At 35.9% G+C, this 18,130-nt stretch overlaps 1 protein-coding gene across 3 annotated transcripts in view; it reads left to right on the forward strand.

Annotated features, from left to right (window-relative positions):
• CCDC50 (coiled-coil domain containing 50) overlaps positions 1–18,130 on the forward strand; it is a 62,956-nt gene that overhangs the window by 32,867 nt on the left and 11,959 nt on the right. Inside the window, exons 5-7 of one of the 3 annotated variants that reach the window (XM_054479927.2) lie at positions 7,956–8,073; positions 13,099–13,626; positions 13,726–18,094. In XM_054479927.2, the coding sequence (XP_054335902.1) occupies positions 7,956–8,073; positions 13,099–13,626; positions 13,726–13,943 (864 nt within the window). In that variant the 3' untranslated portion in view covers positions 13,944–18,094. Of the gene's footprint in view, positions 1–7,955; positions 8,074–13,098; positions 13,627–13,725; positions 18,095–18,130 lie in introns of those variants that run through there. The other 2 variants (XM_054479926.2, XM_054479928.2) reach the window with 2 other exon arrangements.

Genomic DNA, 18,130 nt, shown 5'->3' on the forward strand with positions numbered 1-18,130 from the left:
GTTTGATTCTGTATATATTTTTAAGTCGTATTGTTTTTAAGGCTGAAAATGACTAAAATTACTAATAGTGTTTGGTTTGTGAGAAGACTTGAATTTAGCATTAGCTATTATTTCCTTTTGTGTTGTTATTTTCAGCACTTTTTTTTTTTTTTTTTTTTTTGACAGTGTTTTGCTCCATCACCCAGGGTGGAGTGCAGTGGTGTGATCTTACTGCAATCTCTGCCTCCCAGGCTTAAGTGATCCTCTCCACCTCTTGAGTAGCTGGGACTACAGGCACACGCCCCCACAGTTGGCTAATATTTAAAATTTTTTTTTTTGTAGAGACGAGGTCTCGCTATATTGCCCAGGCTGGTTTCAAACACCTGAGCTCAAGCTGTCTTCCTGCCTCAGTCTCCCAAAGCACTGGAATTACTGGCATGAGCCACTGTGCCCAGCTTAGTTTCAGCACTTCTTATGAACAATTTATTTCATTTTACATCATTTCTATGCTACCCTGCTTTCACACCTGTTATGCCGTATGTGGTCACTGTCTTGATTTATAATAGATAATAAAATGATTTATTATTTTTAATAGTTGGATAACAATATGGTTTGTTACGCACCCAGAAACAGTTTTGAGGGTTATAAGCATGGTGTTAATTACATAAACTGAAACTGTACTGGGCAAACTGGCACTTATGATCATCATGTTAAATAGATGTGATCAGGGTCATCAGTAAACAGCCTACATACACTGCTACTCCTACTGAGCCACTCTTGTTGCTGTAAGACTTCTTGTTCAATGCCAGATGAATGTGAGACACCTGGTATGAGTGTATTGAGTTGTTTCTTCAAGAAACAAATCATGATCCTGTGATAATCAGAACTGCAAGTAAAAATTAGGGATTATTTTTGATACTTCCTGTAATACACAGGAGGCTCTTTCTTAGAATTTAATGTGTTGCCTCTTTATAGTAAAGACTTTGCTTTGGGGATGACACTGGGAACTAAAAGAAGTGATTATATTTCGTAGACAAGAAAGCTTCTATTTGAAAAATACCAGAGTAATGAAGTTGGCTTCTTATAAATGCTACTGCTGTCCTGTGGGGTTTTTTTTCCTCCGTTTAGGGAAAAACAGGATAGAAAGAGAAAATAAAACACTTTATTTTAATTATGTAGAATCTAAATAGTAATCATAGTAAGTAATCTCATGGTAATACTATATAAAATAAGCAGTTTAGTGATTAACTCTATTTTTCGGATGTAGAAATTAAGTATTAAAGAAGTAAGTGACTGATTCCAAGTTATAAAATGCCAGAGAAATGTCTGTACAATTCACGTCTCCTGACTGCTTCTGACTTGGACGTACTGTGGTATACATGAAACATGTGGACTTTGGAGTTACACTCACCTGGGTTTGAATTTTAGCTCATTAACTATTTAGCTGTGTGATTTTCAGCATCGCCCTTAACCACGCAGAACCTCAGGTTCCGAAATGGGTTGAGTCACGGTAGTTGTGCATACCCTAAAGCGCTGTTGTGAGGTAAATGAGATCAGATACTTGGGGCACCTGGTACATGTTAAATTTATAATTGACCTTTCCTTGATTTTTGTTATAGAGAGATATGTGCTGCCTAGGGAAAAATTAAACAGGCTTAAGTGTGTTTCAGTATGGTGTGATTTGAGAGGTGTGATTTGAGAGGTCCTCAAGCGTTTACACACTTGTCATTACAGGTCTCCCACTAGCTTGTCCTCAGTAGAGTGGAAAAGTTAAATGAGAAATCCAGTTGTATAGGTGTGTTGACCAGACAAGCCTATATAAACTTCATTCAGACTTTTTGACTTTTCAACTCATGCCTCAGATGAGAAGATGGCTACTGTGCCAAGGCAGAAAAATGTGACTCTCTGCTGTCTAGTATGTTGTCAATATTAAATGAAGAAAATTTGTGTGAGTAAAGTTTGTCATTGAGGGATATATGAAAATGCTTATTTATTTTAGTCTGTTGGTAACAGGGTGCCTGAAAGGGAGAGGAAACTAATACTGAGACAGTAGTGCTAATTCTTCTGGCCAATTTTTGAAAAAGAATTGCTTGTGACTCATGAACTCTCTTAGTTCCTGTTTTTTTTTTTTTTTTTAGACAGAGTCTTGCTCTGTCTCCAGGCTGGAGTAAAGTGGCGCGATCTTCACTCACTGCAACCTCTGCCTCCTGGGTTCAAGCGATTCCCCTGCCTCAGCCTCCTGAGTAGCTGGGACTATGGGTGCCTGCCACCACGTCCGGATAATTTTTTGTATTTCAGTAAAGACAGGGTTTCATCATGTTGGCTAGGATGGTCTTGATCTCCTGACCTCGTGATCTGCCCGCCTCAGCCTCCCGAAGTGCTGAGATTACAGGTACGAGCCACCGTGCCCGGCCTCCTTCCCCACCCCCACCCCCTTCCCTCTCAATGCTCTTCTGCTTCCCTGTAGAGTCTACTTGGTTAATAAGGACTTAGCAGCAGCAGGGCTGTGAAAAATCTCTCTCTGGGTTTCCACCGAAATCTCTTTAAGAGATTTTTGGGGTCAGTTGTCCTGGGTAGTTACCACCCCATAAAATACCAGAGGTAGAGACTGAGAACCCTTTTCTCTTGGAACAGATATTTTTTTTTTTTTTTAATTTTTTCTGAACAACATTGTGTGTCAGATGTGGTGGAGTTATACAACCTTGCATGTATAAATTAGCAGTTCTAGCTTTGCCATGGTATAATTTTATTATGTTTGTTAACAAAGCACAGATGTAAGGAAAGTGGCATTTCCATGCAGGACACAGATGTGGAAAAGTTAAAAAAATTTTTTTTTTTTTTCGGTCTTTCTAGCTTTGAGAACTCCTCACCTTCCCTCCCTTCATTCCTCTTCTTCACTTTCTTGTTCTCTCACTCTGTCTTACTTTTCTGTCTCTGTTTATTTATTTTTAACTCTTTTACATAGTTTCTCGAGTATGGTAGTTCTCTCTAGGCTCCCTGTTGGAAGGAGCTTGTAGACTTTGGGTATACTGGACTCCATGAATTAGTGGTTAATAAAAATGGGTTAAGGTTAATCAGTTAATTTAACTTAGTTATTCTTAAATAAAACTCTAAAAGTGTGTGTGTACCTATGCGCATGACTAGATGTGTGTATGTGTGTGTGTGTGTGTGTGTACACGCGCGTGTGTTTAAGCCTAAGTTTAAAATATATGTGAATGTGCAACTATTTTAAGGAAAAACTTTTTTTTTTCCTTAAATAAATATTAGCGTGGCCAAACATGTCATGAAAAGTTTGTGGCACTAGTTTAACAATTTGAAGCCCTTTATAGTATAAACTGCTCAGGGATAAACCTAGTAACCAATTCACATTAAAAAAATGAATCTAGTATGAACCATGGTACTTACACATAGCACTCTTAAAGAGATTAGAATTTCATGTTCTAAAAAAATATTTACACATTCTTTGGTAATATTTAGAGGCTAGATCAAACAGCAGTACCGTTTCGCTATTAAAAATTGTCCTGTGTTTTAAGTATAAAAATAAGTTTATATATATATGACTAGAAAGGGAGTTGGGAGGCTTCTTGTTGAGGTTTTCCTCTCTCCTTTTACACTATTATACTGATGTTTTTACATCCATAGAATTGGTATTTTCCTGTTTTATCAAACATCCCTTTTGGATTTATACCTGCCTTGACATCCCTACCGAGTTAGATGTTAATATGTTAATTGCTAGTTAATAAAGAAGTTTAGCAATTAAATGGAATGATTTTTTTTCTTTCTGACAGTCGTTTCACAGTCACATTTTTAAATCACCTTTTGATTGTTTTTAAACTCCAGATTTCCTCTTTTTGAAACGCACTGCTACTGGAGGATAGAGGTGAAATATTGAGAAGTAACCCTCTATCCCTTATACATTTATATGATATAACCCTCTATCCCTTATATATTTAAATGATATAAATCATACACAGGTTGAGCATCCCAAAATCCAAAATCCAAAATGTTCCAATGAACATTTTCTTTGAGCATCATGTCTATGCCTCAGAAAGTTTCAGATTTTGGAGGATTTCAGATTTCGGATTTTTGGATTAGGGATGCTCAACCTGTAAATGACAGAAATACCCCAAGGAACCCAACACCATGTTTCAGTTACTTGTCATATACTTGGGAAAGATGTGTGGGGATCCTCTGGGTGCCACTGCACCTTGTTTATATTAATGCTTCTCATAAAGCCATGTTGTCATTTCTTACATTATGCTAATTGTTTTACTAAAAGCAAGATAAGAACTTTAATGATATTTATCAATCCCCTACTGCTCATAGCACTATTCCTTAAAGCTAAAGAATTTGTCACAGGGCACATGTCTGGCCCACTGAAGGGAATCACTAAATCTATGTTTTCATTAAAATTACCTTTCTCTAGTATACTAGAGATCCTTAACTGTTTCCTTCCTTATGGTTATGGTTTCAAATTTTCCAGAGTTGGGTGAGCTTGGATAACAGAAGGGAAAGGTGAGATACAATGGTAAACTCCCATTTCAATTAATGTATTTACTAGGAAGTCTTCTGTGGAACAGGGTTGTTTTTACCTATTATCCCAGAAGTCTATCTCATTAATTAAAATGTAATTAAAAACGACTTCAAAAGAGCTTAAGAGTTCATTTAGATTTGTTTTCCCAAGTTATGTAGAACATTAATTACCTGAGTTTTTAAAAAATGCGAACAGAAGCTTCTGTCAAATTTGGAAAATTATAGGTTACTGGAAGATAACAGGTTTTTTTTTCTTTTAAAGTTTTAAAATGTGCTAACAATATGCATCTTAAAGAGTTAGATATGCTGCGTGCTTTCTATTGAAAGGTGTGTGTTTTTTTTGGATAAAATTTTGAGGCCAGTGTTCTCAGGAAGAGGCTTGGGAAGTGCTGTTCTAGACTTATCATTAACAGGAAGGAAGCTGAGGACCAAGGAGATTGTTTGTATCAAAGGTGACTAAGCTGGTTAGCTACACCCAAGTACTGTGAGTGATAATTGCCATCTTCAGCTTGTTTCAGGGGAATTTACTTTATATTGAAATTATCTAACAAAACTCATTGCATAGTAATGTTGGAAAGCTGGGAGGAGAATGGACTTGTGCTAAACCTCAGCTATAATATGGTGGCAGTTTTCTATTGAATTTTTGTCCTTTCTTTCCTCAAGCCTAGCAGACCTTTTCTTTCCTCAAGCCTAGCAGACCTTTTCTTTCAAAAAAGAGCTGAGAGCTTAGAAGAGCAGAAAGGTTTGGGTGCTAAGATGCATGACATATTATGATTATTATTATTTTTTTACTTGATTAAAAGCACTTTCTTTGACTAGCTAATGCAGTATAAAGAAGGGCTGTAATTCTTTTTTCTCTCCTGGTTCTTTACACTGAGAGAGTGGTGTATTACTATGCTTCCATTAGGACTAAATTCAGTAGCAAGAGGGCAGTTATAAGCAATTCTATGAATAGAACTCTGAATTTCTAAGTCTTTGATGGAAAAACTATCCCATAAATCTGAATGTTAAAATGAATCTCTTTTCTCCTACAGTTCAAGTTAGACATGGTTTTAAGAGACACTGGGAAAGAAATAGTCACTACTAATACCAATTTTGGAGGGAACTTCAATTCTTTATCTGTACAATGGAAAGTTTGAACTATTCAATCTTAAAGCCAAATGTCTTTGACTCTTTAATTTATCATTTTAATAAAGCTGTGTCTACCAGGTCTGTGGAGCATAGTTCATAATTTCTGCTGGAAGTTGGACCTGATAATTTTCCTTTATATTTTTTCCTCAGTTATAGCAGGGGAAATATTTGTTTACTGTAAAGCAAACCACTTAGGAAAATATAGTTTTGGGTGCTTAGTAAACATACAGTTCAAGGAAATGTTTACATTTCTTTCTGCTTCTGTAGTAAACATTATAGAAATCTGGAAAATTCTTCTGTAACAAATAATAGTTTTTTGGAGAATAGGCTATCTGTTCCGTTCCTTTCTTCCTGATTGATACATTACTTTGTAAGATATTAAAGCTAAAGAATCTGGCACAGGGATTGGCACCTGGTAGACACATTTATTAAAATGATACATTAAGGAGTCAAAGACATTTGGCTTTTTTTTAAGATTGAATAGTTCAAACTTTCCGTTGTACAGATAAAGAATTGAAGTTCCCCCCAAATTCATATCAGTAGTGACTATTTCTCTCCCAATGTCTCTTTAAACCATGTCTGACTTGAACTGGAAAAGAGATTAATTTTAACTTTCAGATTTAGGAGATAGTTTTCCCATCAAAGTCTTAGAAACTCAGAGTTCTATTCACGAAAAGTATACTTGGGTTAAGTAGGATTATGATATCTTTTACCTCTCACTCTGAGTTGCAACATTTTGTGAGTGCTCACTTAAGTGTCTGAAACTATTGCATGGGCATTTACATAGATTACTTATCAAAAAAATATGTATATATGTGTCAGTTAAAAGTTATTAATGGTATATTTTAAGTTTGTATTTGGCATAAAGTCAGATTTGTAAAGCTATTTGGATGAATAGTAAACAGCTGAGGATATGGATAAATATTGCTAATTCACCTAGAATGAGCATCCAGCTTGTTTCTGCGTAGATGTGAAAAAAATTAATTCACTTAAATTTTCTTTTGAAACATATATTGCCATCTTAGTGTATTCTTCATTCACACCTATTCATAAAATTTGAAGAACAAAATTCTTTAAATTTATAACATTAACATTTAATACTTCTTGTATTCCTTATTAACGATAAATATAAAGAAGTACCTCAAACTACCAATGATTGTTATTACCATTTGTACCAGTGAGTATTATTCCCATATTTGTATGAGCCTTTAAGAATCTGATGATAGCTATTGACTTCTCTCCTTAAAAGTATGCATGAACGTATAAGTTTACAGGCTATTTTATGGGGCTTTCATAGAAATAATCTTCAGATTCAGAACATTGTCACTCTGCAGCTCAAAACCTTTAGTAATCCTCCATCCCCTATCTTAACAGACTCCAGACTTCTTAAGATTGTCTAAAAGGAGTTCCTGTGATCCAGCCTTAGACTGTTTTTCTAGCCTCAGCTTTTTCTACAACATTCCGTATCTCATGTTCTAATTTAACCTTAGATAGGTGCCCATTAAAATGTTCATAACTCTGCTGATGTTTTCTTTTTCAACTTTGCCTGTTGGAATTCAGTTCTTTGTTCAAAGCCTAACACAACGCAAAATCTTGTACTAATTCCTTTAAGCAAAAATAGTATTCCCTCTTTTGTACTCCCGTGGAAATTTTTTTGAGGCATTTACAATTTTATTGTAGTTACTTTTTTTGAAAAGTTTCTATGAAACTTTTGTGTTCATAAAGGGATGATAATCTTTTAGGAAACATTATGGAATGTTATTCATCATTCTGTCCCTCACAGTGCCTCTCACTTGATGACTGCTAAAAATTTGCCTGGAGATGAACAGGTGGGAGAGAGAAGGAAGATTGGTTTCTCTTTTTCAGTTAAGACAGTGGTATTCTAATGCAAAGCTAAATCAAAATCTCCATAAGAATTCTTGTGAAAAGTTTTTAAATTACAAAGTTTTGTAGATTACTACATCCTGCCCCATCTAGACTTACTGAATCATCAGTTTGGAAAGAGGACCCACAAATACATATTTTTAAAATTCTGTTGTGTAACCTGCTTTAGGAAGTACTGAGTTTTGAATGTCTTCCATATTGTGGTAGATTTAAATCTCAATTAAAAAAGCCTGTCTCACTTATCTAGATCATGTGCTACTCCTGTTGAGCAATCATCTGGCATTTGAAGACATTAAATTAATGCCAGAAAGTCTAGAGAGCCATGGACAGAGCACATACAAACTTGGCAATGGAATGTCAAGCCCCACCATATGGAGTTTGTTTGTTCTTTGGTAATGTGTATTTCCGTTCTCCTCTTGTCTTTGCAGGACATAGCTCGCCTTTTGCAAGAAAAGGAGTTACAGGAAGAGAAGAAGAGAAAGAAACACTTTCCAGAGTTCCCTGCAACCCGTGCTTATGCAGATAGTTACTATTCTGAAGATGGAGGTAACAATTCGTGCATCATGATCTATTCTATCCTTAGACTCAACCATAAAACACTCCTTTAATTTTGTTCATAAAGTGACCTTAGGGACCTGGGAATGTTTCTCTTATCCCCAGGCACTGGGTACATTTAGATATGTGGCAGGATTCTATTTTAATCTAATAAATTCATGTTTTGTTTTGTTTTGTTTTTATTATACTTTAAGTTTTAGGGTACATGTGCACAATGTGCACGTTTGTTACATATAGATAGATGTGCCGTGTTGGTGTGCTGCACCCATTAATTCATCATTTAACATTAGGTATATCTCCTAATGCTGTCCCTCCCCTCTCCCCCCACCCCCCACAACAGGCCCCGGTGTGTGATGTTCCCCTTCCTGTGTCCATGTGTTCTCATTGTTCAATTCCCACCCATGAGTGAGAACATGCGGTGTTTTTTTTTGTTTGTTTGTTTGTTTGTTTTTTTGAGATGGAGTCTTGCTCTGTCACCCAGGCTGGAGTGCAATGGTGCTATCTGGGCTGACTGCAACCTCCGCCTCCAAGGCTCAAGCAGTTGTCCTCCCTCAGCCTCCCAAGTAGCTAGAATTACAGGCATGTGCCACCACGCCTGTCTTATTTTTGTATTTTTAGTAGAGGCGAGGTTTCACCATGTTGGCCAGGCTGGTCTTGAACTCCTGACCTCAAGTAATCCGCCCACATCAGCCTCCCACAGTGCTGGGATTACAGATGTGAGCCACCGCACCCGGCCTTATCTGTTCTTTACTTGGACAACCAGAGCCACTTTCATGATGGCTAAAATTTGAATATGATTTTATAAGAATTGGCATGCATTCTTTTTAAACTTTAGCGACTTGGAATGCTTTATTATAATCTAAGCACATAAATGGGGTGTGGAAAATGGTCAATGAGTCTCTGGACTTAACCTTTCTCAAGAAGTCTGGGCAGTACTGTTTGAAGCAGGAAAGTGGTATGAAGAAAGAAGGTATACCATGCATCAGTTACTGGGTAACAAAGCTTTGTTCTGTGCTTTCTTGCCTTTTAAACATAGGCCGATGGTTTAGCCTGCTGATGACAAACAATATTAAATTTTTAGACTTCCATGTTCATTTTTTTCTTTTGATCCTTTCTTTGCTATTTGATTACCATATAGTATGATTTCTGAGGGGATGATTCCCTCAGTTTTGCTTCTCAGGTGCCTGCTTTGCAGGGTGGCGATGGTGATGATGATGGTGTGGTGGTGGCAGTTGTGGTGATTCTTTATCTTAAAAATGTGTTGGGAAACGAGTATTTGCAAGTATTGTCGAGTCCTTCTCAAAGACTTGTCAAAGGAAAGACATTTCCTATAGTTTCAAGTGTCAGTATTTAATGAAATTCAGCTTGAAGACCAATACTTAGGATCACAAGTGAACAAAACCTAAAGGCAACTTTAAGAGAGTCAAGAATTTCAGGTCAGTGATCCTGAAGGGCCTTGCAAACCAGTCATCAACTGCTTTTCTGTAATTCCATTATAAAAGGTAAATATGTGTTTCTCTGATGAGTAGAATGAAAGCAGTGTATATGTAGATGATGGGATTATTACAGTTTGAGTATAATTTTGCCCAGTAACATTTTTTGCTCCAAATTTACCATAATCAGTAGAGCTCAGCCTTTTTAGTAAGCAGGCTGATTTGCAATTTATTGCTTGATGTGTTCTTCCTCTGTATGTAAAACACTCATCTCTTTTTTGATAGCCATTTTCTTTATGTTGGTTTTGCTGATGAATCTATATGTTAGGTCATTTAAAAAGAAAAATTATTGCCACATTTTGCTGTATTAAAGATCAGAAAGCAAAGTGTTACTCTTCACCTTCCATTTAAATCTTAGAAATGTGGCCTGGTGTTTTTCCCTTTTTTAAAAACTCTGCTTTGGAGGTATATTCACTGTAAACGTTATTATTTTAAACTGTTCAGTTTATAAAAACATTAGGATGACAAGGAATTAAATGCATTAAACTATTAATTTTGGCATTCCCCTCTTAAAGCCTTATACTAACCTGAATTGAGACTCAAACCTGTTTTTTTGATCAGAGTACTGTCATCCTGATTTGTTTCTCTAGGGGAGGAGACTATGTTAAGAATTAAGTGGTTTTTCAGGGACACATAAAAGCTTTTAAAAGTATTTTATATTTATTTTAATTACTCTGATAAATTTGTAGAGAGTGGCATATATGCTTGTTTCTTTGGGGAGAGACAGACTTTGAGGGAGTTTTGAGGAAAGGAAGTGGTGACCTCCTGAACATGTGCATGTAAATACTGAAATTTCTCTTGCCTCAGCTGTGTTGTTACTGGGAGGTTATGTATTGTTGAACATGGAGTCCTCATTAATATGCCCCTGTGTTAGACCAAGTGCATTTCCACAGAAACCATATTATAGTTCAGCTCATATTTACAAAATAATCCTTCTGGTCTTTGCAGTGGTCTTTTTCCAACACATCTGGGATATTCTTTCATTATACTTCTCTGTATGCCTTTGTATATCTATTTGATTTTTTGCCTTACTTGCATAGTAATCACAGTATATCATTACAGAAATGGTCAGTTTTTCCATTTTTAACTCAAATTTTAATACATTATCTATTAGAATGATTATGGATTTTCTACAAATTTGAAATTGTATAAAAACATTTGTCAAATTTATATCAACTCAAATGATATATATTATTTATTAGTGAATCCATGTTTTTCTTTCAAAGCCACTTATTGAAGTCATATTAGTGATTTTTTTTTTTTTTAAGTCGTGGTCTTTGGAGTCACAGGACTGTGGTTCAAGTCCTATCCCCTCCTAAGAACAATATTAATTTTAATGAAGTTATGTACTAAATAAAATGGAGATTATAAAAGTAAATCCTTCATTTGGATTTGAGAAGATCAAATAATGCAATTTTGGTGAAGTACTTATTTATACATATATCAGTGTTATATGTGTATAGTGTAATATTTTGTGTATCTTATTTTGAAAGCCAAACATGGAGGCACTCATATAAAATGCAGATATATATGTGTATAAATATGTGTGTTTGTGTGTCTATATATATTATGTGTATGCCAATACATAATACCTATGTATGTTTTGGCAGTGAGGGAGTAAGTTATATTTGCCAAATAACTTGGTCTCAAGAAACATACAAGTCTCAATCCTCAACTGTATGAGGTTTTAAAGCGTTCAGATAGATTCCTCACATTATCTTTTTCTTTCCAAGATTTAAAGCTGTCACAGCAAATTTATTATTAGAGAATAAATTTTTTCAGTCAGCTCCGTAAAAATGTAGTAACAGCTCTGTAATAATTCCTGCAGCATATTTCCTAAAAGTAAAACTATGAATATCAATTAACTATTTAGAAGGAATTAAAAATCATAATATCACAAATTCATGTCAAAACCCAATTCTTTTTGTTTCTTTTGAGCTGGAAGGTGGACTTCATTTATGCAACTCTGAGTGAGCACATTTTTATTAACACTGTAAACCATTGTTCCCCGGATGTGGTCATCATTTAAGTAGCTGGTCTGTATTATATAAATTTACAGCAGTAGTCACTTGATTCTCATGTTGTCATGATAGTCTTAAAATAATAGTGTATTTAAAAGAGTAGATAATTTGTTTTTATCACCGGGTAATTCTTCTGTTTTGCTTTTGATTTTATGTAAAATAAAGCTTACCCATAAATGATGAAGATAAATACTTCTACAGACTGTTTAGAAAACAAATTTTAATTTAGTATTGTCTGGAAGCAAGCTTTCTTTTCTTTTGGAAAGCACAAGAGGAAACAATTTGAGGTTTTTAATGGAAACTTACATAATTGGTACATTTAGCACATATCTCTTGCTCTGTTCCTTTAACAGATTAATATCAAATGAAACAGTTTAAAGGAAAACGTATAGTTTTTTATTTTCTTTACATCTCATCAGCTTACAGTAGCTCTTTCAAATGCAGTTCAGCAAGTGGTTAATTCCATCAGGGAATCTTAGCTTTCATAGCAATTTTCCATGGAATTGGGATTTTTTGTTGTTATTTCCAAAACGTAGTAAAAGTTTTAGAAAATGTTAAAATCAGTATATTCTTATAAAGTGCATATGAATTTGCTGCCTTTGTCTTCACATTATACTTGTGCCTAAAAAAGACCTGAAAAAGAATTATTTTTGTGCTGTTTTTGAAGTTTATATTAAATTTGGGGACATATACTTAGCATATATATTATTTCTATACAAAGAATACGATATCATACAGTTTTTTGACATGTATTTAGGAAGCGACTCCTTTTTATATATTCCATCAAGGCAACCCTTTGAATTTTTTTCCTTTGCCAAGTTTCAACTAAGATTGAGAACAGAGTTATCTACAGATAACAGGGTCATGAACTCAAAATTCTCATCTACTTGATCCTCTTTTACATTGAACTGTAATAGAGGGCTATTTTCTGAAGTGACTGGGTATGTTTGCTTTGGCCACATAAAGTGGGCAGATAGAGGAATATAAAAATCTGTGGATCATTCCTCTGAACTCAAGAGAAACTAGCAATATTCTGATACAGTTTTATTGGCATTTCCAGTAAGAATATTTGAAAGCCTCTGTCTGAAATTACAAAGCTTAATTTTTTTTGTTTTACAAGATTCCTCAACCTCTACTTTTTACTCTACACTAGTTTCAAATTGGTTTATAAACAGAACTTAATGTTTAATGGCTATAATTTTGTTATTGGCAAATATTAAAGTGTTGTTAGCTCTACCTAATCATGATCAAGCTCTTCTTTCACATTTGTTTCACTTAATTTTAGTTTCTTACCATTTTGGCTCTGTACTCAGAATTCTTTAGGTATGCATGAACTGTTTCAGTAATGCTTATCACCTCTTCTCAATTTAAGTTGAAAAAGCAATTTTCTCCATTTTTAAAGTACGTTAAACTGGAGCCCAGACTCCCCCTGTGTAGTGAGTTCATACTCTCATTAAATTAATGTGCATTTTTATTTTTCACATCCCTCTGCCTCCACTCAGACCAACCAGGGTCAAGGAGGGCCAGGGAATTGGGTTCTGGATTCTCAAGACCTTGTAGACTCCAAAGAGATGGAAAGACTGTGAAACAGAAGAAAGAGAAACCAGAACATCCACTGGAGAACTTGGAAGAGCCAGAACAACATTGTTCATCAAAGAGATCCCTGTCATCCTCTAGCTCGGGCAAAGGGAGGGACAATCCCCAAATTAACAATGAGCAGCATGAAAGGAAACGGTCCACTCAGGAGAGGCCCCGGAGACCTCTGCTTCCCACGGTCAGTGGTGAAGTGTTTCTGAGCACTGAATGTGATGATTGGGAGACTAAGAAAAACCATCAGACTCGAAATTGGGAAAAACAGTCTCGACACCAAGATCGACTTTCACCCAAGTCCTCACAAAAAGCAGGGCCTCACTGCAAGGAAGTTGTATATGGGAGGGACCATGGGCAAGGTGAGCACAGAAAAAGGAGACACAGGCCCAGGACTCCTCCATTCTCAGAGAGTGAGGAGCAGCTCCACCTCCATGACCCAGGTAATAGAGGACAGTCTCGATGGAAGTCCTGGTATCATGTATATAACTACAAATCAATGAATTTAATAAGTATCTTAAGCAACCTTTCTTTCTCTCCAGTTCATGCTCATGACTTTGAAATAAATCCTAGAGCAACATACTATAAAAGGTATACACTTAATCTCAGATCTGTAAGAAGAAGGAAAATATTTGTAACTTTTCCCTTCTGTGAGAATGCACTGATTCCTTGGAGAGTTATTCCATGCCCAGGTTGTATTAGAGGTACCCATTCCAGATACAGTTCTTCATTTACCGAGACTGTGTATCAGAGATTCTGATACCAAATCAAAACTCCTGAATTTCTGGTTTTACTTCAGTGAACCCAGAAGAGCTGATGAGCCTGTCTTGATAGTGTTTGTCTAACCAAAAGGCCAATAGAGCCGGAAATACTATATTTTTTAGACCTCATCTTTCTTTCTCATTTGTAAAATGAGGAGTTGGATAGGCAGTCTTTTAAGAAAGTATTTTTCAAATAATATGCCTCAGTTCATTCTCATCAGAATCAGCTGTTAACTAAAAATGGAAATGTCTGGGTTTCACATGTATTATCATCTCTGGAGTGAGGCCTGGCAGTTTGGACATGTTTTAGACCTGGAGGTGGATTCTTAGGAACTTAAAAGTTTAAAGTCATTGCATTAAGTTACTTTTTATACTGTAACTTTCTCCAGCTCTAACGCTATAGTTGGTGTTCTAAAGTACCAATACAGGTAAGTTCTTGGTGCCTATATAAGAATGAGGTAAATATTATAGATAAACCTCAAATTTCTGACACCCGTGCGGCTTCACCCTGAAGCCCATCGTTGACACAGTAACGGCTCTGTTTTCTATAAACTGCTGAGGTGATGTTTTCCATGTGGCTGTAACACTAGGAATCGTAGTACCAAGGAGCCAGTCAAGCTCTATCTGTGGTCAGAGAACTTGTTTCTAGGTTGCCGATTCAGGTTAAGTAGGTTTTTCCCGTCATGTTATTTCTTATTAAAGGACTTGGTTATGCAGAAAATTAAAATTTCGTTCCGGAAGCCATTCTGAGTAGCTGCCACAAATATCCTTGTCTTAGGCTTTGTGCTTGGATTTCAGCCAAAAAGATGGCCTTGTAAACAATTCCAAACTGGATGCACTTTGTTAGGGAGACATAAAGAGCTGCGGAAAAATAGAGGAAAGTGTGATATAATCTGTCTTGAGTGGGTTTATGAGGAAGTTACACCCCTAACATTTTGAGGTTTACAAGTTCCAAAGGCGTGGGGGAAGTATGGAGGAAGAATGGTGTACACTGACCTCTACGTTTCTGCTTCTGTGAATCTGACTTTCAGGAGTGCTCTGAGGGCTGGTTAGGCTTTATGGCTTTTAGTTATGCTCCAGGATATTTTAAATAGGCTGAGGAAGCATGACACTAAACACTGACTCACAGGCTCCACTACTGGAATTGCAAATGTTTTGTTTTGTTTTTTATTTTGCCAGCACAAGGGATTAAAAAACATTATCAGGCAGATATTAAAATGACTACAACATGAGCTGCTTCTTTTCTTTCATTTTATATTCAGCTTGCTTTTTACATTTTACCTTTCTAGCCCCTGTAGGCATTTGATTTTGTAACTCCCTGGAACAGGTCAGAGGATTGCATTAAAATATAATTACTAGGTAGTGGCATCTATTCTTGCTGTTGTAAAAGCACAATTCTTAAAGTTGTTAGGACAGGCCAAAGTGATATTTAACTTAATAATGAAGAAACTAGCAGGGTGACAAGGAGCTGGTTCTAAGAGCATTTGCAGAGCAGCATTAATAGAATCAGTTGAAAGGGAGTGCAAAATAAAATTTTAAATTAAGGATAAGATAACTTTCTACAGGGCAATGGGTACTTAACCTTTCAGAGTTACTTCTCTATTGGACTATAAATTCTTAACCGCTTATCATTTTCTGCAGGTTAACTTCTAGACTCGCAGGGCCATAAAATATCTGCACTGTTCTGCTGTGAATTGTTAGTCAGATATACTGTGGCATTCCCTAAATGTCAGACTGGCTTATTACAAATACTCTTACATGATATCAAAAAGAATCTATCATTTTACCTTATTTCAAGCTCAGAATAAATTTATCTTGAATATCAGTACTTTCAACAATTTTATTCTGTAAATTTATTTAAGGCTGAAGTTTTGTGTTCATTTAGGGATGTTCTTGTGTTGTCCATCTGAAGGATGATGAACAGAAAAAGACAAGGAAGTGTTAAATTAAGATATATATGGAACTTGAAAATACCACTCACCCAATTTTTTGAAAGCTAGTTTCTAGAGTCTGTTTAGGATACTGAGATGAGGGAAGCTAGTCTGTTAATTTCCTTCAAAAAATTTTTGGACATCTTTGTTTAATGACGGCCTTACACTGCACTGTGAGTTCTTTTTCTGTATCCTTACAAAAATTTTTGTCACCTTGGGTCCAGAGGACACTGCAGAGAATGGGCATCCTGACAATGCAGAAATTTAGTATTCCAAGCTGTGGGAATTTTCTACTTAATGAGATTTACAGATTCCAATGATACGTCAGGGGTTTAAACAAACCGTTTCCCCTCTAAATATTTGGAACTGACAGATATTACCTCAGATTCTGACTCTTACTAAGTCATCATTCTCTTTTTAACTGCCAGAGGTTACAGTCTTATCACCCTGTCAAACCAATTAGACGATTCAATGGAATATTGTCTTTGGTAGAATTTAAAACAATGTGTCCTTAATAAAACTGAAAGTGAAAAATCTTCTTGGCTAATTCTGTGGTGTACTTTAGGAGGCGTAATAGTGGAGAAAATTTGGTCTCTTGAAATTTGAGCACATCCCACTGTATTATTTCACTGTATGGCAAAAGTGAAGGAGCTAGGCATGTTCCGTCATCCTTAATTAAGCTTTGGGCTGCTTACTGAAGTATCATTTTTTCTATAGATTGGAACATGGTTTATATAGCAGACTATCTTGTCTACTGACATTGCCCAGTACTGAGTTCCTTATCTAATTTCATTTTCTCTGAAATCTGCCTTCCTAGTTATGACTAAGCTAAATAACTCAGGGAGATTTATATTCTGTTTCAGATGGTCCACTCTTAGGACTATGCCACTGTTTTTTTTTTTTTTTTTGCTGTCCCAAACCACTCAGAAATCTAGATTAAGCCCAGCCCAGCATAAGCCTTAGTGGCTCTAGAGATCATTTGAAGTGGTCTGTGCAATCAGGTTCTATTAGGTCTGAAGCTAAGAAAGCCATGTTTACTAGACTTTCTTTGTAGGAAATACAGATGTGTATGAGTCTGTGGGGGGAAGCCGCAGAAGCCAGGTTGAAAGTTGTACAAAGATAGGCTTCACAAAATACTTACATTCTCATCATTTGCCCAATGTTTACTTGTATTTTATTTTTTATAAAATTAACAGCAAGTGAGTCAAGTGTGGTGAGGGATTTTGACAAAGATCATTTTAATTTACAGTAATTTTAATGGACATAATACACTAAACAGGTGATGCCAATATTAATTGCAAGTAAGAATGAACTGGGGAGATTTAAAACAAACTTACTCAAGGACGGGGCACACCCAGGCTACTTAATTTAGAATCTGTGGGGGTTGGGGCAAATATTTTTATATGTATTCAAAGCACCCTCATGTGATTCGAATATATAGCCCTGGTTGACAACCCCTGGCATAAAGAGACAATCAGGAGTACATTTTCTTTCTCCTCCGAATAGTTAATTTACTGAAATGAACTATTTCAGATGAGTAATCTTGTTCACTGTATTCAAAATTCTTATTAATTCTGAATATAATACACTCACACTGTCAAGTAAAAGTTTAAAGCCAGAATTGCTTTATACGAATAAATTGGAATAGAACTCTGGTCATTGTGCTGTCAATATAGCTCTAGTTATATTTTCCCTAAGATGTCACAGTGCCATCAGTCTGATCAAAGCTGTGGGGAAGATCTAAAGCTAGTGGGTTCATTTACTCTCAGAGCAAAAGCCATGGCAGGGCCACTGCTTGCCTAACAGGTATTCCCACATGACTACCAGGTGCTGCTGTTTCTGCTCCCTCTGAAGTAGTAAGTATGCAGGCTGAGATAATTAGAAAGAAGCTTCTCTCCTCCAGCCTTGACAGCTTAGCCTCTTTTAAACTCTGACTCTGTAATTTGCTTTTCTTTAAATTATTTTTATTTTCAGTGACTTTTTTTTCACTTTGTATTTTTCCAGGGCCTCACTTGCAACTTCTTACATAATTTTCTGCTGTTGCAGAAACTATGTGAGAGGGGACTTTTTACCAGGCAGGCTTGGTTAGATATCTTTGTTTAAATGTATGCATTATCTACATTGCCACTTCTATTCCTAGGGCAAAAATATTTTTAATGCACCCCACACTGTATTCTGGAGTAGAGGTAGTATTGTCATTGTTAGCTACTAAAGAAAAATCTCCTTTATCTTAAATTTTGTAACTTTTCAGAAAA

Source organism: Pongo pygmaeus, chromosome 2 (genome assembly GCF_028885625.2).
Source record: "Pongo pygmaeus isolate AG05252 chromosome 2, NHGRI_mPonPyg2-v2.0_pri, whole genome shotgun sequence".
Lineage (NCBI taxonomy): Eukaryota > Metazoa > Chordata > Mammalia > Primates > Hominidae > Pongo > Pongo pygmaeus.